Source organism: Aythya fuligula, chromosome Z, assembly GCF_009819795.1.
Source record: "Aythya fuligula isolate bAytFul2 chromosome Z, bAytFul2.pri, whole genome shotgun sequence".
Taxonomy (NCBI): domain Eukaryota; kingdom Metazoa; phylum Chordata; class Aves; order Anseriformes; family Anatidae; genus Aythya; species Aythya fuligula.
The window spans coordinates 31,203,823-31,227,575 of NC_045593.1; the positions used below are offsets into that span (position 1 = coordinate 31,203,823).

Sequence of the window (23,753 nt, forward strand, 5' to 3'; positions counted from 1 at the left end):
TTGCTTTTTCTAACCAGGAAAAAAAAATAATAAAAAGACAAACTGTGTAATCTAAACAGAATTTATGATGTCATTTTTATATTTGGAACTGACAGATTACATGTTACATCTTTGAAAATAAGTCTTTTTTTTTGTAGATCAGTTAATTTAAATTTTTTCATAAGATTTATTCATAGGACAAAAAAGAAAAAACTCAGGGATCTGCAGAGTATGTCTTCCTCTGCATAACTATACCTGAAGTCTTTGGTTTTGCATTATATCTCTCTCTAGGTTTCTGTTACAGATTTGTGAAATAACAGCTCTGTAAAAGTCATTCAACTCTTGTTTTCCTGTTCGCATAACAGATTATAGTTGCTATAAAATGTTGAGTCCTCACCCATACTTAACACTGTTCTATCTACCATTTCAAACTTTTGAAACATTTCAGAAGGTTATGATCCATTTTTTTTCTCCAACAAGTAGAAAATCCAACATAATCATTCTGTTCCTTCCTTCTCTCTCATATACTCATTAGAGATGCAGAATTGGCATTACTTAGATTTAAAAAGTTATAAATCAGACATGGTGGGGGAGTTACAATTTGCGGTAAAGGAGAGCTGAGATTCCGTCTTGAGTGAAGACAGCAATTTTTACGAGTCCTGTTAGGTTGATAGCCGTCAAAGTATAAGAGCTTGAGTCTAGATTTATCGAATAGACATTCTATTTACAGCATTTCTTTCCCCATAAAGCTTAGATGGTAAGACACCTACTATTAAGACAATGCACTTTTGCAGGCAGGCAGCAAGGAGCAAAAAAAAAAGTTGTTACTAGAAGTAAAAAAAAAAAGAATTCTCAAAGTGAGATGAGATGTTTTCTGTATGTTGAAATATAAGTGGAATAGTCTCCATAATAAAATGATAGATCTACATGCTTTATCTGCTTTCATTTGGGCTGACCTGCATAACTTACTAGTGGGTATATCATCTTTACATACAGCTCTTATTTCACACTTAGGCAGATACAACTTTAACATTATATGACAACAGTTTACTTAGTCCCTGTATGTTATATTATAGTTTGTATAATCACATATTATCTGTATGATGGAAAGGTGTGGGATTTTACCATTCTGGGCAGCTGAACTCCATCACAACCTCTCTCTCACTCGTCCCCTCCCCTGGAAAAAAGGAAGTATGCTGGAAAGAAAGAAAAAAAAAACTCACAGGTTGAGATAAGGATAATTTCATTAAAGGGAAGAGTGAAAGAAAAAAAAAAAAAGAAACAAAAACCAAGCAAAGGCTGAAGCGCAGAAGCACAGAAAGAAAAGAAATTACTATCTACTTCCTATCAACAAGCAATGTTCAGCCACGTCCAGGAAGCAGGGCCTCAATACATGCAGCAGTTGTTTGAGAGGATGAACATCTTCATGAGTGCACCCCCCTCTCCTTCCCCTTCCACACCGCCCTGGTGATGTTCCCTCCCCACTTCTTGCCCATCCACAGCCTGCTGGCTCTTGGGGGGTGAGGTTGGAGGAAGTCCTGATGCAGTGCCAGCATTGCTCAGCAGCAGACACAACACTGGAGTGATACCAGTGCTATTCTAGCTACAGGTGCAGAGCACAGCACTGTATGGGATGCTTCAGGGAAAGTTAACTCCATCCCAGCCAGACTCAGTACAAAAGGGCTCAAATGTTGAGATAATGATAAGGAGATCACTCAACAATTATTGTCATGGTCAAAACAAACTCAGCATCCGGAGAGTGATATAATATATTGCCTATAACTAGCAGACTAGAGCAGTGAGAAACTAAAAGTAAACCAAAACCTTGCCCATCCACTTCCTTGCCCTTCCACCTCCTCCCCCTGAGTGACACAGGGGAATGGGGGCTGCGGACAGTCTATAGTACTTCATTTTCACGACTCCTTCACAGGTCCCTCTCTGCCCCTGCTCCCTGTGGGGTCCCTCCCACGGGATGCCGTCCTTCCCAAACTGAGCCTGCAGAGGCTGCCCACAGGCAGCAGCTCCTCAAGCACTGCTCCCACATGGCTGTGTACCACGGGGTCCATCCATCCCCCAGGAGCAAACTGCTCCAGCACGGGTCCCCCACGGCTGGGCGGCAGCTCCCCCCCAGACCCCCTGCTCCTGCATGGGCTCCTCTCCACGGGCTGCAACTCCGGCCCGGGGCCTGGTCCTGTGGGGGCTCTCCATGCGCCGCAGCCTCCTCCAGGCCACATCCACCTGCTCCACCAGGGGCTCCTCTACAGGCTACAGCATGGAGATCTGTTCCATATGGGACCCATGGGCTGCAGGGGGACAGGCTGCTCCACCAGGGGCCTTTCCCTGCACAGGCCACAGGGGAATTGCTGCTGCCTGCCTGGAGCACCTCCTGCCCTCCTGCTGCACTGACCTGGGGGGCTGCAGGGCTGCTTCTCACTCCTTCTTCTCCCACCTGCTGTTGCCCAGCATTTTTTTTTCCCTTTCTTAAGTCTGCTCTCACAGAGGTGCAAACAACATGGCTTATTGGCTTGGCTCTGGCCAGCAGCAGGTCCCTTTTGTATCCAGCTGAAACTGGCCCTTATCTAATATGGGACAGCTTCTGGAATCTTCAGAAGCCACCCCTACAGCCCCCAGCTACGAAAACCTTGCTACATAAACACAATACAAGGTCAGGTATCATGGGAGGACAACAGAAATGCTGTTCACCATTGCAGGGAGAAAATTTGAATGGCCAAAGCTCAATTGGAGTTGAAAGTGGCTAGTACTGGGAAGGGACAGCAAAAAGTTTTTTTTTAAAAGTCTGTCATTAGCAAAAAAGGACCGGAGATAATATTGATCTTGTAGCTTGATGAGATTGGTCACCTCACAAATAAGGATATAGGTAAAGCAGAGACGTTTAATGACTTACTAACTTCTGTCAGTGATGAGCTCTGGGACCCCCTAAGACTTGGGTTGAAGGACTATCACCGTGGGAACAATAAACTCCCAGCCAACTCCAAATATTTGTTGGATTTGTTGCTTCAGCTGAATGTCCGTAAGTTTATGGAGCACAATGGGATGCATCCTAGGTTAATCGAAGAACTGGCTGATGTCCTCGTGAGACCTCTCAGTTATTTTTCAGTGGTCTTGGGAATCTGGAGAGATCCCAGTTGACTGGAAGCTGGTATATTATTATGATAGGAGAAGAGGGAATGGCCTCAAGTTGCACCAGGGGAGGTTCAGGTTGGAAATTAGGAGGCATTTCTTCTAAGAAAGATCAGTCACGCATTGGAATGGGTTGCTCAGGAAGGTGGTAAAGTCACCGTCCCTGGGGGTGTTTTAGAAAAGGTTGGATGTGGTACTTAGGGACATGGCTTAGTGGGTGATATTGGTGGTTGGGGGACAGTTGGACCAGATGATCTTGGAGTTTTTTTCCAGTCTTAATGATATTATGATTCTGTGATTCTATGAAATGTTGTCCCAGTTTTCAAGAAGGGTAAGAAGGAAGACCCTAATAACTGCAAGCCTGTCAGTCATACTTCAATGCCGGGTAAAATTATGGAAAAGATTGTTATGGGAGTTACTAACTTCATTTCCTTTCATGACAAAGTTGCCCACCTTATAGACCAGTGGAAGCCAGTAGACATGTTTTCCTGCAAAGCTTTTAGTACTGTCTGTAACAACATCCTTCCAGACAAAATGTACAGCATATATCTTCTTGACAAAATCTTACTTGAAGGGTGAACAGTAGTCTGATAGGTTGGGCTCAAAACGTTATGGTTAATGGGGCTACATTGGACTGGCAACCAGTTACTAGTGGGGTTCTGCAGGGCACCATTCTAGGGCCAGTTTTATTCAATGTTTTTATAAATGTTCTGGGCACAAGACTTGAATGCATACTAAGTAAGTTTGCAGATGGTACTAAGTTAAGCAATCACCAGCTGTATGAAATTTAACAGAGCAAGTGTGTATGATCCACCTGGGATGTTCTGGTCAATGGCAAGATGAACTTGAGTTAACAGCATGCCCTGACAGCCTAAAGGGCCAGCTGTATCCTATGGTGCATCAAGCATAGCATTGCTAGCCAGTCACAGGAAGTGATTGTCCTGCTCTACTCTGTGCTTGTGCAGCCTCACCTTGAGTACTGTGTGCAGTTATGGGCACCACAGTTTAAGGACATAAAACTATTGAAGAGTGTCCAAAGTAGGGCAACAAGGATAGTGGAATGTCTCACCAGGAAGATGTATGAGGAACAGCTGAGGTCCATTGGTTTGCTCAGCCCTGAGCAGAGCAGGCCGAGGGGAGGCTTCATGGCGGCCTGCAGCTCCCTCACGAGGGGAGCGGAGGGGCAGGCGCTGAACTCCGCTCTCTGGGGACAGCAACAGGACCCGAGGGACTGGCATGGAGCTGGGACAGGGGTGGGTCAGGCTGGGTGTTAGGGGAAGCTTCTGCACCTAGAGTGTGGTCCGGCACTGGGACAGGCTCCCCAGGGCAGTGGTCAATGCACTGAGCCTGCTGGAGTTCAAGAAGCATTTGGACAACACTCTCATACACATGGTCTGATTTTTGGTATCCTGTATGGAGCCAGTAATTGGACTGCATGATCCTTGTGGGTCCCTTCCAACTTGGGATGTTCTATGATTCTGTGAAAATGTTGAAGGTCATAAATTGCATATGGATAAAATAGTCTGTGCATGTGCACCTGAATAGCACACCTACAATAGTATTGCACTTAACAAATTGAATATGAAAAATAATTTTCAAGAAAAAAGTTGTCATAAAAAGCCAGTCAGAAATGATATTCACATGAAGTGCTAGTATTGTAAAGTTTGTTAACGTTTCAAAGAAATCTTCAGAAATCCTAATAAGGGAAATACCTGGAGATGGTTGCCTTTTAAAAATGAAACAAACAAAATACAAGTAATGAAACATCTTGACACTCATATTTCTATGTTTTTTTTGGTGGTATTCTTGACTTGCTGCTTTTCACAGGTGGGCGCATGTAATGTGTGCAATTGCCATTCCAGAAGTGAGATTTGTTAATGTTTTGGAACGTACACCAATAGACACTAGCAGAATACCTTTACAAAGATTGAAATTGGTGAGTAGTATATTCATACATACTTGATGTATTCTTTGCTAATAAGGTGTCCCAACATTTTGAAATGTATTCAAAATCTGATTTGTGATTGCTATTGCAAAGTACAGAACAGTAAACTGTTTAAGGTTATGAGCAAGTATCAGGGATTTTATCAAGATTGGATTCTTGCTTTTGACATATAATGGCATTTCATTAACACTTTTGACAACCTTTAGTACTTGATGAGAGAGAAATTCATACCTGCGTTCCCCCAAAAGAATGACAACAAACTTGACCAGTGTCAACTGTGAATGTTTAACTTTTGTAACTGTGTTGGTCATGAAAGTGTTGAAACCCAGGCTATGAGTATCACATAGTACATGTTTGTGAGGTCTTCTTATTATGTATTTTTGCCTCAAGGAACAATTTGTTGAGGTAAAAGGATGTATGATCTGGTTGTCAAGCAGTATCTCTGCCATCTGGGTATTGAAAAATGTGCACAAAACAGATCACACATTATATTGGACTAAAAAACCCTACCAAACTGTTTCCTGAAGAATTTTTAAAGCGGATGTAAAACATAAATACAAATACATCCATTACTAACAGTTGTACCCTGTGCTACATCCTGAATAACACTGCCATTCTGGAAAGTTGATGTACGAAATCAGAAGACATGCAGCATGGAGGAGAATTTTCCTTACCGTGTTACATGAGAATTACTAAATTTGCCAGCATTTGCGTCACTGTGATATCATCTTCTGATAAACAGAAAGTGACTAGTGGACATGGAAACATGCTGGGCAATGATGCCATCGCTTTTCTGCATCTGCTCCGTGCTATTTCAAAAATATTTCTTGACCTACCTGACTTTATATTAGCTCCTTTTACTCCATCATTTTGAACTATTAACCTTTTTGTTACATTTTCATTTCATTCATTATGTTTTGTAGCTATTTTTATGAATGTGGAGATGCATCTTTAAATTAGATGTCTTTCAAATGGTAATTTGTTCTATATTTTTGTTCAAAAAATCTAAAGTTTGTTTTCCATATCCCTTTTTTGAATCACATAAAGCGTATTTTTAAACACTTTATGTATAACTTAGTACAAAAAATGTTGAAAGCTAATTACTTCCACAATTTAAAAAATATTCCTGAATGCTATTTTGGTATTTGTTTAGTTTAATACCCTCTGTGGAAAATGTTGAATGGTCTAAATGTTTTTTCACCATCCTTCCCTCCAGTTTCTTGCCTCAGAACATTAAACCATGGATTTTTTTTTCTTGCTGTTTCAATATACTTGCATGCTCTTCTTGTTCCCACACTGACAAAATCTCTCAGAATCCTATTTGAACCTACAGAGTCTTCTTAATGAGTTTGAAGAGAGTCACAAATTCTTCCTAATCAGAAAATACAACCAGTAGAAGCACTGAGAATTAATTTTATGTTCAGTTATATTTTTTGAGGATCTTAAACAGTCACAGACATGTGTCTGATCAGAAATGGTTGATTTAGAGATTGAAACCACAAAAATGTTTAATTTACCAGGTGTTGAAATTCACGTTCTGATGGGCTGTCCATGACTTGAACTGTGTAAAAGCAGTAGGAGCCTTCTGGAGACGGCTCAAATTAATTTTAAATTACTGACTATAAAGATATGGAGCCAAAATGCACAAAAATTGTGAGGTTTCAGGATTTACAATTCTTAGGTCATTTCTGTAAAATATGAGGCAATTATACTAAGAATTTGTTCATAACTGACAACTTTTTCTTCTTTCCTGCAGTTGATAAAAGATGGGTTACAGTCCTTAGTATTTTTTCAGTTCTTGAAGCCTCCATCAATATAAAATTACACTGAGGCACTACAGACTGTATTTAGCTACGTACACCCTTTTGGTCTCCTGTGAGTCCCTGAATGTTTTAAAATACAGTGCTTGTTTTCCTTTAAAAAAATAAATAATAAAAGAGTTAGTATATTTGAGTGGAATTAATACTGTGATGAAGGAACTCAGCTGAATACAATAAAATCAGAGGCAGGATACTTTAAAGCAGTAATATATATAGAATTCCCCCAGTAGTGGATACCCTTACTGTGAGGGAATGCAGCACTCTAATCTGGGATTGGCTCGTTAAATCTTACTTTTCCAAGACTTAGTTTCTGGCATTGAATTTATATTGAAGTAGCTATGCTTGTCCTAATTTAAGGGAAGTATGCAGTTTGACTATCTCTTAAAGGCTCTATATTCCTGGGCTGCATCAAGAGGGGAGTGGCCAGCAGGTTGAGAGAGGTGATTGTCCCCCTCTGCTCTGCCCTTGTGAGGCCCCACTTGGCATGCTGCACCCAGGTCTGAGCCACCAGCACAATAAGGATGTTGATCTGTTAGAGCAGGTCCAGGGGAGGAACACGAAGTTAATGAGAGGGCTGGAGCACCTCTCCTATGAAGAAAGGCTGAGAGAGCTGGGGCTCTTCAGCCTAAAGTAGAGAAGGCTCCAAGGATGACCTCATCGTGTCCTTTCAGTACGTGAAGTGGACTTAAAAAAAAGATGGAGAGAGACTCTTTGTAAGAGTAGAGTGTTTGTAGAGTGTTACAAACACTTTATAGAGTGTTTGTAGGACTCTATGTAAGACTCGATATAAGAGTAACTAGTTCTAGTTGTTTAAAATATTTTAAATATTTTGAACTGTCTTCCCTTTTCCTGTCTGCATTCCTTCCTCTCTTCCCTCCTTACTTTCCCTTCCCCCCCCCTTCCTGTCTTTCTCTCTCTGAAATAATAAGAAGTAAGCAGAACATTTACTATTTTCAGAGATCTTTAGAGATTGAGTTGACATTTTCTGTAATGTATCATCTACAAAGGAATATCAAAGGAAATAAAAAGTCAGTGTTTTCTTTTTGACAAATTAAATAACATCTGTGCAAATGTGAACATATTGGAAGGCTGTTTTTATTGCCTGGTTGGTATGTATACCAATTGCTATTAAATAGATTTAATTCGCCAGGCATTTTTTGGGTTGAAATCTGTGTGTTTTCTATCAATCTTTCTATTATTAAATATTCAACATACACTGATTTCTCCCAGAGTAGAAGTCAGTATTTATATTGAATTTACAGTAGCTGTTATTTTTTTTATCCAACAATTTCATGTTTGCAAATTAGTGGGGTTTTGTTTTTATAGAATGACAAAATGTTGTCATGTTTCTCCAGCTTTTTTTCAGTGGGTTATGTGTCATGTTCTGTCATTGCTGAAAGTTCACATGACACATTGAAATGTTCATTAAAAATTAATTCCCTTGAAAAAGGTTCTTTAATGCTAGTGGATAGAGTCTAAACCAATAGTAACAAAAGATTTTGGTGCTTCATCTTTCATAGGGGAATGTAAAAGAAAATAATATGCTACATAGTGTGTTGAAATAAAACTGGTTGTGTAATACATTGTATTTCAGGGGTATATATTCATAATACTGATGGGATCTAGCTGACTTTTCATGTGGAAGCAAGAGGCCTCCCACTCAACCTCAGTATAGAGAGAAACTCACAAAGGCGCTATACCTCTCCTCTTTATCTTTCTGTGACAATAACTTTTATCTTTCTTTGATAGTTGTGTGGATGGGAAAATTAGATTGCCCTGGTCTCTTTTGTCAGAGTCAGGCCTCGGTCAGGCTTTTAGATTCAGCTTGTGTGATCACATCCATCAGACACTTTGAGTTCTAACAGTCATGTGAAATTACAGTTTGTGATTATCAAGCTAGGAGGAAAATACATTGGATGTAGAATACAGAGGTTTATGCTCAGGTTCTAGAATGAAATGTATCAAAGATCCTTACCACAATATATATTTTAAACTGTAAACTACAGCTGGTCTGCAGATACTTAGAATAATAGAGTCATGTAGGTTGGGAAAGATGTTCAAGATAATCAAGCGCAACTGTCGACCTGACCTACTGAGTCTCATCACTAAACACACACTGGCTGCTGATAATCACTGGACTGTCTGGTATGTGCTGTTAGTTGGGATGGTCTAGGGGTCTCCCAGTTCTAACAGCAGTTGTACAATTAAATTTAAAGAGAGACAATAAACAAATAGCAATTTTAGTAGTGTTTCTTCATAGTGAAAATGGTAGGAGGAGGTAAAAGAGGAGACAAAGTTGATGAGAAGTTATAGTGTTGAGGGGGGACCACATGCAATCTGTCTGAATACATATGTTGAGCTTCAGCTGGTGGCCATATGGAATGGGTGTGTGATTTGTGGAAAGTTTACGCCATGACTCAGTGGATTTGTGGTATCAGCTTCCATCCCAACATAGCTTAATGGCATCTTAACTGCTTACCCAAAGTAGATAAAACTTGGGTTTGTAGCTGAGTTTATTTATTTTTTTCTTATTTTTGCTTTATTCTGCATGTCCTTAAGTGTCTGAGAGAAGCTTGGGTATAAACTCCTGCTTTTGAAAACTTTTTGGCTGTTTAAGAGGCTTTGGGTCATAGAAAACAGACTGTGGATTCCTAGACTTGTCAAAGTCCATGAAAAAAACTCCATTTTACTTTGACAATGGAAAAGGTTTTCTCCAAGTATTTAGATGGTCTCTGCTTTCGAAAGAATGTTAATTACTTAGCTGTAATTATAGATTTGAACTATAGCTGCAGGAAAAAAATCTTGGGGGATGAAAAATGAGGCTGACCTCTCAAACATAAACCCAGCTTTTAAAAGAAAGAATAACTACTCTCATCTGTCATTCTATTTCAATAAAACATACAACTTAAAAATAGATTAAATACAAACATTTCCTATTATATGGCCAAGGAGCCTAAGCCAGCAGGAATACGGAACGTAATTTCATTTACCCTTGTCAGACGCGTGACTTATAATGAACAGTAGATATTATAAATGGGAGTGTTTCAGTGTTTCATCTGCTGTAAAAAAAACATTTAAATAGAAACATTAGCATCTGTTCCTAAACCTATGTATTTAAGATGTCAATTCTAAAATCATGTTTTGAATAGAATACATATCAACTCTATTGCAGGATGCATTGTCTGCTTTTTATACTGTTAGTGTTTTAAAATGCTTGGATATTGGATTGTCTGTCTTTACAGGCAGCCACTGCAATGCTGTACTGAAGCATGCACATAATATGGCTTTGTATCTTTATCTGTAGAGCTTCCTATTATTTTTACATTTGAAATCCTATTTCTCCAACAAAATAGAGGTAGAAAATGAGTTTTGGAATAGCTGAAGTTGCCCTGAAGCTTTTGATGACCTCAAATTTGTATTTGACAAGTGAACCAAGTATAAGCACAAGTGTACTCTGAGTGAGGAACATTATTTTGAAAAGAAATTTACACTGTGATGATGACTGATCTACAAGCCTTTCAGTATCTGGCTGAAGCCATAAAATTCTTTTTAGAAGCCTATACACTTTAAAATTTGCACCTGAAGGCAAATAATAGTGAGCTTGAAAGCCAAAGATTATAGTTTTGAAAGGTACATCAATTCTGAAAATACAGAGGTTTCTCTGTGGTATGCCACTGAAGAATGGATTCAAATGGAAGATGTGTATGAGCTTTAAAAGAATGAGCAAATATTCTCCTGTCTGTCTTTCTATTTTAATAACATATAAGCCTGAGAAGGATTTGAGCCTAAGAAGAAATTTGAGGACACTGCTCATTTTCTGTGTTTTAATTTGTAATAAAATTCATTTATTAAACTACAGTGGGATAGTAAAACTATCACAGCTGTGTTTGTGAAAGAGTAAATAAACATTTGTAGTGAGTATACCAGTGTTGCCATGCATTTCTGGTAATACAAAGAGGTATTAATTGCTCTTCAACGTTTCCAAAAATATTGCTGGAAGGACAATAGAGGACAATCATTTTACCATACATAAATTTATGAATTAACTATCACATTGCACTGTCACAGAAAATGGGAGTAAAATAGACAAATTTTGTGATCAATTTTGAAATATTTCATTTAAAAAAAACAGTGAAATACCATTAAGTAGCACACTTTTTCAATTACAAATTTTAAAGTAAAAATGATCTGATAGTTGATTAAGCTACTAAAATATATAATTAGTTTAAAATTTAGTGACTCATTGCAATCATGCACAAAATACAATTTAGTTTACATGCTTTAGTTGCAACATTCATTCGATTTTTAATAAGCGTGTTAAAAGAATGTACACTGATGGCCGTGTAGTACTTACTATTTGAATAATCTGCTACAATGAGCAGCTCCTATTGCAAACTGTTAAATTTGTATCTAGCAGCAGCACCAAACTTTAAAGACTTCAGAAAAATATGGAAAACATCAGATATGTCTTACTACAAATAATGTCTGTGGAATTGGACCCATCTGTATCAATGAAAGCAGAGTGGTTAAAACGTTAACTGGTCCTCTGAATTTCTTTTTATTAGTGAACAGAGAGAACTGTAAGCAATAAAATGGGTATTTCCTATATTACTAATTTTTTTTTAAGCTGTGTAAGTCTGATAATCAGACTCGGGTGTATGTTTTAAGTTCATTTCTGTCTATGCATCTATGCAATCTGTATTTGCGTATAGATGAGCTCACGTGTATAATTATTTGTGTCCATAGACAAACTGGCAGTTTAGCTGTTTGACAAAGCTAAATCATGAGTTAAACAGGTAGCTGTCCAAAGGCGAATGTCACTGAAGAGCTAAATTAAATACTAAGTTTTGAATTGAATAATAATGTCAACAGTAAAGAATCATTTAATTTCATAGATGATATTCTACATTGTCAAGCATGGAATAACTCTCTGACCTCTAATAATTTGATGACAGCAAAGGAGCAACTGAAAAACATGAGGAGCATCAGTTATGTACATGGTTTTACTTTGCATAAGTTAAAAAAAAAAAAAGATTTTTATAACATTTTTATTAATATATATGTATAGAAACGCTGAAATTATTTTCATTTTTGCCTTGAATTTATTTCAACCTCCTAATAAAGCTTTCAGAAGTGCTTACATGCTTTAAAGGTCAGAGACCACTTTCAAATATGATTTGGGTATTCAGGGACAGAAATAGTTTTTGTCCAAAAGGGCAAAAGGGCTTCTGATTGTATTTAATATAAAAGCTTAATTTTTTACTGGAATGCATTTGCAAGATCTGATTTGACCAATAAGGTAGGAGGTCCTATTTGAACAGGGAGAAAATGGATTTATTGAATTGGGGTCTCATTCTGTGGTTATTCATCTGGGCTTTGCACACACTGTAATATTTGATAAGTCATTTTATGCCATAGTTTATCTTCCTCTTTTGTCAAGGCTGGTGACACTATGTTGCTGAGAAAAATATTGCTTAGTGTGTAGGATTATGAAAATAGTGTTCCGTTAGGTTGTTAAGAGTTACTTTATTTCCTCAGGAACATAAATGATGGGTGCTGGTGGACATTCTAAAATTTGGAATTATTTCTAAATTAAAATTTACATTATTTTTAGGTTTGGTTTTTTTTTTTTTGAACCTTTTTTTTTTTTTTTTTTGTAACTGTGTATCAAAATTTTGTGTAGAAAAACATTTGATTTAGAAAATGATACAACATGTAGAATGGAAAAGAAAAATTGTGAAAATGAAAACAGCCAGGAAAGAGACAGAAATACATGTACATGTGCTTGCTCTGACATAGGTATAGCAGCCAGCAAGGATTAAATGTGTATAGAGTAGAGTGCAGAATTTAAATAACGCTTTATGAAACTGTTGTGGTTTAACCCTGCCGGCAGCTAAACACCACACAGCTGTTCACTCAACCTACCCCCTCCCTCTCTAGGATGGGGGAGAGAAACGGGAAAGTGAAGCCTGTGAGCTGAGATAAAGACAGTTTATTAAGACAGAAAAATAATAATAACAATAATAATAATAATAACAATAATGATGATAATAGTACTACTACTACTAATGCGTACAAAACAAGTGATGCACAATGCAATTGCTCACCACCCGCTGACCGATGCCCAGCCTAATCCCGAGCAGTCCGGCCCCCCCTATATACTGTTTAAGCTAGCCACCTATATATATATATATATACTGTTGTGGCTAGCCACCCCTATATACTGTTTAGCATGACGTCAGATGGTATGGAATACCCCTTTGGCCAGTTCGGGTCAGCTGTTCTGGGTCTCTCCCCTCCCAGCTCTTGCTGCACCCCCAGCCTGCCCACTGGCAGAACAGAGCAAGAAGCTGAAACGTCCTTGGCTTGGTGTAAGCACTGCTCTGTAACAATTAAAACATCAGCATGTTATCAGCACTCTTCTCATCCTAAGACAAAACATAGCACCCTACCAGCTACTAGGAAGCAAATTAACTCTGTTCTAACTGAAACAAGGACAGAAACATTGTTTCATTTAAAACTGCTGTGGTTTTTTTTTTGTTGTTGTTTTTGTTTTTGTTTTTGTTTTAAATGTATTTGGAGAGGTCAGGAAAACTTAGGTCTGATCACTGCACTGACAAGTACAGAGACACTTTTATAATATGAGGTGTTTTTTTTCTTTCTTGTTTTTATGGTGATTGAATATACAACAAATTAAGATACTTTTAAAAGGTAAATTTAAAAGAGAATTTTTCTTACAGAAAAATTATTGTTTCTGTGCTCAGGGTCAGCTATTTCAAGCTGAAGTATCATTACTAGTTTGACTAACCGGACCCTAAAAAGGAATTTTTAATTTTTTTTAGAAGCTTTCCTTTTTATTACCAGTGAGTCTTAGGCTGTTTAAATAAAATTTGCTGTACCATTGACTACAAACACATTACATATATCGTAAAGAAGGCCTCCTGACTAGTATCAGTGGGCACTTCTGTATCATTCTGTTAGACATTTACTCCTTTAAGTTCTCATTGTATTATATCCTTTAAACCTCACTGTTTTATGATTTTCAGATGTTTAAAGGATAGAATGATGAGTAATTTCTAAGGTACTTAGATAGGTATTTGGATATCATTAGAAACAGTTGAAAGCTAAGCACAGTTAAAATGTTTACCTTTCAGAGGTTAAGTTTGTATTTTTAGTAATTAAAGCCATTTTTTCCCCTGCCCTTTTCTTTTTCATATTTCTGTGCCAGAAGGCATTGCCGTGGTGATTCCTGGAACACGATTGTCAAAGTAGCTCCCTGGAAAAGGTGTGGTCCAAGTTATAAGCTTGAGATCCTGTCTGCACAAGCGGATATTAGTTTCCCTTTTAAAATCTGTTTGCTGGTTGAAATAATATTCAGAAAGACCTACTGAAGAAAGCGGTAAATTGAGATGAGCAGCAAATCCTAGGAATTTGGAGGAACTCAGGTTAACGTTCATTTCAAGGAGCAAAGAAGGTTTGCTGGACTGCTGCCAGGGATTACCTTTTGCCATGAGTCAAAGTAATGCTATCTGAGCTTTCTTTATCTGCAGTTTCCAAGAAAAAGGATGAGGGATCCCTGTTTGAGACAATTTTTATTATAGAAAAAAAACGGCACATTCTTTTAAAGACTAGAGTTTTGTCCTCCCTTTGTTTACGGTGTGTCTCTTTTAACAGTTGTTTGTTGCATCCTTCTCTTTTGCATCCCATCCATATCAGAAGAAGGTATGACCTTTTGGATAGCCACAGGCGACAGCACTGTAGGTGACTGTCTTAAATGACCCCCAAACAATGGAAGAAAACATTTCCTCTCTGGAGGAGTGGCATTTTCTATTGTATTATATAGTGGCATGCGATCATTTGCGAGGCACATTTAGTACATTTGACTGTGTGGTCTTCAAGAATGGCTGTATGTTGTTTTCATTACTAGCAAGCATTACATCTGTCTTGTCAGCTCTGAACTTAAGCAGCTTACTTATTCCTTGCACCTTATCACAGCAGGGCACTTGGCAAGCTGAGAGACTACACTGTCCAAGTCTGACAAATACAAGTCATAAAGCTATGTGTCAACATCGTAATGATGGCACCGCAGCCTACTTCATCTTGCAATTTCTCCCATAGACTTTATATTACAGAGCAACACTGTGTACAAGAGAATTCTCTATTGTAACAAAATCATATATAAATTTGGTGTAAAGTTCATAAAACGTGTAATGAATATGTTAACTTCATATTGCATAAAATCTAACTTTGTTAAATTGGGCAGATAAAAGTGGGATGTGAACACAAATAGAGGCTGTTGAAAATATCCTGAATTGGATTTGATAAATTATGTATTCCTCTGCTTTTTGGACATCAGAACAATAAACCATAGATGTGTTCTTATGCAAGTTTAATTCCACAGGGCTGTAAACAAACAAGACACTGCAAATAGAATCTTTGTTTTGAAGACCTTCTTATCCTGGGGAAGGGTTAATACACATGATCCTTCACTCTTTTGCATGGTGTCCCATTAATGGCCTTGCTTTAATACATGTAGAATTGTAGCTTCTACCTTATCTTTTAATGTTAAGCCAACATGTTAGCCACAGAGGCTGGCTGGAGGGAATGGAACAAGTAGGATTATTCATACTTCCTGATTCTGCATGATACTTAGCTAACCAGCTGCTCTGTAGCTCATTGGTTTTCTTCTGTGATATTAAATATCAGTTTCTTAATGACAGAGGAACTAGAGCCTTGCAGTTAGGAAGCACTTCTGTGATCTTGGAGAACTTCCATATCTCTTTAAAGTAATAAGGCTTGACTTAAATTGCAGATGTCCTTTGGTTGGGGAAACTTTCTCTTAGACCATCATGGAAAGATATTTTTATCCTTGTGAGGGGTCTTTTCCTTCTATAACTGAAATCTGTTTGCTGCCTAATTCATTGTTTCTCTTATACAACATGCAGTTTAGACTTATACTAGTGAAAAGACATCCATCCTTCAGCCTTTTAGGACGCGGTTCAACATGGCTAAGTGCTGTGTCTTGCACTTTGGTCACAACAACTCCATGCTATACTGGGGGAGGGTGGCTGGAAAGCTGTGCAGAGGAAAAGGATCTGGGGGTGCTGGTCAGTGCTTGCCTGAACATGAGCCAGCAGTGTGCCCAGGTGGCCAAGAAGGCCAATGGCATCCTGGCTTGTATCAGGAATAATGTAGCCAGCAAGACAAGGGAGGTGACCGTGTCCCTGTACTCAGCTCTGGTGAGGCTGCACCTCAACTCCTGTGTTCAGTTTTGGATCCCTCAGTAACAGAAGGATATTGAGGCCTGGAGCATGTCCAGAGAAGGGCTACAAAGCTGGTGAAGGGCCTGGAACAGAAGTCCTGTGAGGGATGGCTGAGGGAACTGGGGTTGGTTAATCTGGAGAAGAGGAGGCTCGGGGGAGACCTTACTGCTCTCTACAATTACCTGAAAGGAAGGTGTGGGGAGCTGGGGGTCTGCCTCTTCTCACAGGTAACTGGTGATAGGACTAGAGGGAATGGCCTCAAGTTGTGCCAGGGGTGGTTTAGGTTGGAAATAAGGAGACATTTCTTCTCAGAAAGAGCAGTCAGGCACTGGGATGGGTTTCCAGGGAGGTGGTGGAGTTACTGTTCCTGAGGGTGTTTAAGGAAAGATTTGGATGTGGTGCTTAGGGACATAGTTTAGTGGGTGACATTGGTAGTAAGTAGCGTGATGGTTGGACCAGATGATCTTGGAAGACTTTTCTAACCGTAATCATTGTATGATTCTATGGATCTATGAAAGAAAGCTAGCTTTCCAGTTCAGCATCCTGCTTTTAAAACACCACTGTAAAGTACTGTGGTCAATGTGAAAGATGCCTTTGAGATAACTGTTGCGCATATTTCTTTTACTCTTAGAAATTGTTTGCAGTAATCCCATATGCCTCTTCAACTAGCCATGGTAGAATTTTTGTTACTGTAGTATCTAGAAATCAGATAACTTTTAAATATAAATTGAAAATTTCCTCTCTGCTGTATATGCCTTGTTGAGTTAGTGGGAAAGCAATGCTTGTAGGAGCTAAAACCTTACCAAATACATCTCAGAAAGTACGTACTATCCTACTTTTACTTTGTATGGTCGTCTTCTCACATTTTATCTTTGGGGTTACTCAATTGCATTGCTTTTACATGCATGGACACATACATACACATACACAGACGTATATACGCAGTTAACACTGGCATTTAGAATAGGGGAAGATTAAGAAAATTGAATTCATTTGACACAAACATTCATCCAGCTCACATATAGGTGGAAGTAACTGCTATATATTTACATTAAGCTTTGTATTTCTTTGGGACGCTTGATAGAAAATACGAAGCTGGGAAGCTTTGACTCATCCTGTTGTTATTGCACAAAGAAATTAAATATCCAGATGATCCTGGAATATTTTTTTTTTGATGTCACTGATTTCTTATTGTTTTTGCAGTCAAAAGAGACATTTTGCTCTAGATTGTTTATTTTGACTAGTGTCTAATTTCCTTGCTTCTGCCATTTCATTTCAAGATTTTTCATCTCTGATCAGGTTAGTTTATTTGAGGTGTCCTAACTTTTCATTCTGTTTTAAATTCTTTCATTTTGACATAATCTATTATCATAAACTCGTTTATACAAATTCAATTCAAACTTTTAAGTTTGAATTTTTAATTCCTTGTTTCTTCCTCTCAGAGGATAGGGGTTCTCTGTTTGTAAAAGGCAGAATGCTTTGGTTGCTTGCCATCTATTTCACAGATTGGCTATTGACTGGAAAAATCATTTTTTTCCTGAATTTTCATTAGAGAGAACATACATGACTGTTTTGTTCATAAATGGATTTTTGTTTCATGTCATTAATTGTTTCTGAAGTTAATTACAGTAGAACGGACAAGACAACCAGCAACTATATTTATCAATAGATGTGTCAGAGTTACTGTAACTGAATGACACAATCTTACCATGTTTGTGGTAATAACCATATTTATTATGGTTTAGGTTTTTTGGGCCATCTTTCAGCTACTTTGGGTGACTACACCTAAGAACATAATTTAAAAGAATCCCCTACATTTTATTTCAAAGCATCAGCAGATACCATAATTCAAAACATGATTGATATTTGCAGCTCTTACTTCTCAAGACTTTTACTCCCCCTTTATACAGTTGAAAAAATGTGACTAGCATGCAAGCAGGTGTCAGAAGACTGAATACATGCTGACCAAACATTTGTATAATAGAGAGCTATGTGCCCTCCTAGACAGCTCCTAGTAAATTTAAAAAAAATGTTCAAGTCAAATATATGCCAAATATATGTGACTCAGCTCTGTTTCATACTGATATTCAGGAAAAACAGAACAAAATAAAATCTTAGAGATTACAAGAGCATGTAAGCAAATTTGAAATTAGAATATATACGTATTGTAATATATATATATATATAAATTATTTTGTATTTTATATTAACAAATATATTAATACAATAATATATTAATATACTTATATATATTATATTATTAAAATATGTATATATCTCTCTATATAAATAAATCTATCTATGTAATTAGAAAAATGTATCCTGCTAACAGATTGCTTTAAAAGAGGAAAAGTAAGATCAAAATTCATGTTAAAAGTTGAGCATAATAAGATGATTAGTGAGCAGTCAATGGGAGTATGGATGTGATCTGGTAAAACTGATACATCTCATTCACATGAATGGAGGGTTGATGTTGCAAACTGATTTCCTCTTTTTTAATCAAAGATCAGAAAGCAGGGGTTAACCCATTTCTCGGGACATAATATTAAACAGCAGAGTACTTTGTAAAGCAAAGTAGCTAATGCCAACATATTTTTGACCTTAATTGTTAATGTCTGAAAAGAAAGAGGGGAAACTTTAAAGGGTAAGTAAGCATTATATCTAAGAAAAAGGGGAGAAGTTGAATACCATAAAACTACTAAGATGAATGGTTATTGTCTGTGTAGTTCATTTAGGTGGTCAACTACATAATTGTAAGTATTTTAGTCTCTAGATCCTTTACTGCTTTGAAGGAAAATCTGACCAGAAAATGGTCATGCCAAAAATGCTAGAATTTCTAAGTCAATATTACAACATTCTAAAGCTTTAAATATTACCTAGTTTTAATAATGGAGATAAATGTACTTGTAAATACCAATTTTCCTATTCTTCTTGATAACATCTTGTTTGTGTGATTGCTGGTTTAACACAGTTAAACCATGTAAACACAGTTACTGTTTCCTGAAGACTTCATTGCTAAAAATTGTTACAGTGATAGCTGTCAATTGAAGATCTATAAAAGAAACCGTACAAATTTGTTGCTCTGCATTTTGTATTTATGCTATTGCTGAGTTCTGTACTATACTGCCTGCATGGCATAGGAGATAGCCATTGCTCTAAATTTTTAATGGGCTGGAATTAAATTTAATTTAAATACAGTAACTGTTATATCCTAGCTTTTTCAAATATTCTTTTGAATCAGTAAACTCATTTAGTATTATACTACACTAGCTGTTTATATTGCATTTTATTTTGATGTAGATCTTTTATCAGGTCTCATCATAGCATCAGAGAGCCTTTCAGGTAGTTAGGAAACAATGTGAAGGATATCCACAGTGTTCATACTCTCTTGCCTCTTCTCCAAATGATGCATTTTCTGAGAATACCGTAGCAATTTTTTGCAGGGCCCCTCCCCTCCCCTCCCCTCCCCTCCCCTCCCCTCCCCTCCCCTCCCCTCCCCTCCCCTCCCCTCCCCTCCCCTCCCCTCCCCTCCCCTCCCCTCCCCTCCCCTCCCCTCCCCTCCCCTCCCCTCCCCTCCCCTCCCCTCCCCTTTTCCTTTTTTTTTTTTTTTCCTCAAATGCAAGTGTTGCAGCTTGTTTATATCAAATCACTGGATGCTGGGGAGAAATGTTGGTAGTAACTGCTGTGCTCTGGGTGTGAGAAGTGGTTAAGACAGTAGGTGACCCTTAGTTCTTGGGATAATTTGTGCCCATTTTAAGCTGGTCCTGTAACAGCTGTCTTCTGTGCTATCAAATTTATTGTGGAAAATTCCACCATACTTAGGTCAGCAGCTTAGCTGAACTGTTGTTTTACTCTGGTGACCCCTAGTCAATAAAGTGCTTTGCGTGGGAAGACCTTAAATTTATGTAGCCACTCTGTAGGGACCAGTCTAAAGCAGGGGGATTGATCATACTGTACTTTGGTTTAGACATGTCTGAGAGACTACCAGCAGTTTACTTAATAGTTTTTGACTAATGTTTTTGGTGAGAAGTCCGTTAGAGCTCTCACATTTTCTTTAGAGTTGTATAGACACTTTATGCTATGAAAAATTGTAATATATCATGGAAAGGTAGAATTATTTTTAAAATTCGCATGAAACCTTAAAGCAAACTAAAATGTTTTGTTTTAATTAATACATAATTTCATTTATTTTTGAAACTTTTAAAAATGTTGGAAAGTTTAGAAAGGTTTGTTTGTTTGTTTTATTAAAAGGCTAATTTGTTTCATTTCAAAATAGCATATATCATGGGGGAAATGCTATCCCAGAAATGTGTCTTATTATTTATATTTGTCAGTGTTCTCTGTTTAATAGTGTTTTTTTTTTTGATGTTACTTAGATTTCTTACATATAGCTTCTGTTATGGATTTAAGATTCCTTTATCTACTTGGGATTTAATTGGAAAGCCAGATTACTACATTGAATAATCCTGACATCCTTTAAGAGTTGAAGAAGATGTTGCTAAACAGAACAAGTACAGTTCATTGGTCCTGATATTTCACTGTTAAGAAGACTTCACACTGTGAAGTTCCCTTTGTGAACCAGACATTCTAGTGTAGTGAAACTGTAAGAAAGAGGGATGAGAGAAGGCTCAAAAATATCTAAACAGAAGTGTGTCAAGGCTAAGTTCACTACTAAGAACAAAAAATGTTCTACATAAATAATTTTAAACTGAAAGCATCAGTAGACAATTATTCAAATTTGGCTTTTATAATAGGTGCTGGTACTGCATTTAGGTTTAAACAGTAGTATTTATTTTGTGGAAAGGTTCTGAAGCACATGATTTTCTATATCCCAACTCCTTGGCAGATCTTTTTTTCTAAAATAATTAGGAATATGTATAATTCTGTGTATAAAAGGTTTCCAGTTTTTTAGGAAAGGTTTAGAATGCCACACCCAGAGTGTTTGGTGAATTATCTGAATTCTGTGTTTCTTAATTTGTGATGAAATTGTTTCTTATCTAAACACATAGCTTCATATGTTTTAAATATCTACTAAATGGCAAATCATTAGCAACCAACTTGAAAAGAGTAAGACTATACAAGGAAAATGATAGCTTGTAGTTTTTGATGAAAAGTCTAATTGAAGTGTTTGATAAAAAATTAATATTACTTCTGTTGTTAAAAGCGATTCTTTAGCTAGTGTCTTAAAGTGATATAATAAATAAAAACTTTCACTTTAAATATTTTATGATAAAAATAGTCAGTGCAGTGATCAAGAAGGATAGTGCAGTGATCAAGAAGGATAGTAGGTAGGGTTTGAAATACAGTATTTATCAAATAGTCATGTACCTTTTACCTTTGAAGAATCCTTGAAGGCAAACTTAGCTGATATGGTCCTTGACAAACAACAACAACAAAAAGTTGGCTGTTGCACCTGCTGAAGTTAGACTTTTCTGTGATTGCAGCTTTCTGTCAGTAGAGTTACTTGTAGGATTAGGAACAGGTCTGTCACACCATCTCTGTTAGATTTTTAATGTACATGTTCTGCAATACGTATATATCTACATTTAGCATTCAGGAAGCACGTGTCTAACTTAGACCTTTAGGCCTAGATGAAGCATAAGCACATTGTGCAACAGCTCCTTTGTGGCCAGTTTCTAGTGGCACAAAGTCCGTAAGAGTCTCAGCCTGTTCCTGGTTCTCTGAGCACTGCTTTTACAATCTCTCTGAGCCTCCCAATTTCTCTGTGTAAGTCTTCAACCAGTGAAGAGTAAACATCAGATTCAGATTTCCAGTAGCATATAGACTGGATTGTATGCGATAAACAATATTTAGAACAGGGAAGAGTTCTTTCTATACATCTGTTCTTCCATGCTTCTGTTTTTATTTTAGTGGGATTTGATCTAGTATTGTCAGTAAAAGAATGGGAAAAGCAATTTTTTTGACTCCTAATAATTTTCAAAATTTCAAAAAACGTTCTTTTCTGGAATCGGCACAAGTTGAAACCTTTAAGAAGAAACTGATAACTTGAAATTCATTGCCTATCAACAACATTTTTTTTTTCTTTGTTATATCTGAATTATGTTTAAAAAAATTTGAACCTTGCTTTTTAACTTGTTAAAGATAAGGCAGTATTTCAGCAAACAATGTCAGTTGGCAACAAAGAAAAGTTTAAAAAATAGTAAAAGACAAAATTTATCTATATGAAAAGTATTGAAGCTAAAGAACACTGCTGTTATAGAGCTCTGACAGTATAAACAGATTGAGGAAGTTTAGACTTCGATGGGCAAGGAGATTTCTACCCATCTATTTAGTGAAGATCTTGAACAATATTCCAATTTGAATAAATTATGCAGACGAATCCAGTGATGTTATACTCAGCTTTAAATAGTTTGTGGACGTGGTCCTGTTATATTTATGCTTCTCAGAATGAAATACTGTGCTCAAAAACCTGAGAAGTTGCTTTCCATCCTCCTTTTAATTCAGAGCTTAAATTAAAACTGACCCTTCCCGTAGTTTCAGTTTTGACTGATGACAATCAAAGGACTGGAGCACCTCTCCTCCGAGCTGGGACTGTTCAGCTTGGAGAAGAGGAAGCTCAGGGAGGATCTTATCAATATGTATAAATACCTGAAGGGAAGTTACATAGAAGACAAAGCCAGGCTCTTTTTAATGGTGCCCCATTCCAGGACAAGAGGTCACGGGCACAAACTAGAACACAAGAGGTTCCATCTAAACATCATGAATATTCCTTTTCTGTGCAGGTGATGGAGCACTTGAACTAGTTGCCCACAGAGGTAGTGGAGTCTCCTTCTCTGGAGATCTTTAGAAGCTTCCTGGACATTGTCTGGTCAACCTGCTGTAGGTGTCCCAGTCTGAGCAGAGGGTTGGACCAGATGACCTCCTGAGGACCCTTTCTACATTAACTACTCTGAGCTTGTAAAAATCTATTGATTTTTTTTTTTTTTTTTCTAGAGCATTTATACCAGTTCTGAATTACTGAACAAATAGTAAGTCCTTGAATTGGTCCATCTGGTTTCTGTACAGACCGAGTCCAGTGCAGCTTTATTGACAATGACTGTTTTTTACTTTTCAGCCTTCATTTAAATGGGAAGCCAAATTGTGGTGTAGGAGGTTGACAATTACCATTCAACTTCTTGGTGATTATTTTTAATAAAAGGAATGTTGGAGTTGTAGATATAGTTCAAATTTAATGAAATAATGAGCTTCCTGACTACAGCAGACTGAGCTTTGTCTGGTTTCTGCAATGATGAATTGACCATGTCAAACTTTGCAATCTACCCTAGTGAAATATTTTGCTATGAAAGTTTAATATTCACTTTTTATTTATGAAAGCAGTTGTACTGTCACAACACGTTATCATACAAGTGCCATTTTATGTGATTTATTTTAATGAGTGTCACTCATTTGTGTGTTTAGTGATTTTTGACCCATATTTAATGCCAAAACCTCTAAGTGTTTTGAAGCATAATGAGTCTGCCGTTATTATTGTTTCTTAAATCAACAGATAATATGTCTGCAGCTGTATCTCATCTCAAAAGCTGCAGTGGTACTTTCTTGGATATGGTTGAGCAAAAGCTTCACCCTGCTTTTTGCAAAATCTTT

The 23,753-nt window shown here is 37.4% G+C and overlaps 1 protein-coding gene across 2 annotated transcripts in view; it reads left to right on the forward strand.

Annotated features, from left to right (window-relative positions):
• The window catches only part of KDM4C (lysine demethylase 4C), a 286,073-nt gene that overhangs the window by 212,088 nt on the left and 50,232 nt on the right, over positions 1–23,753 (forward strand). For both annotated transcript variants that reach the window (XM_032206225.1, XM_032206226.1), the window contains one exon: positions 4,948–5,056. In XM_032206225.1, the coding sequence (XP_032062116.1) occupies positions 4,948–5,056 (109 nt within the window). The remainder of the gene's footprint in view (positions 1–4,947; positions 5,057–23,753) is intronic.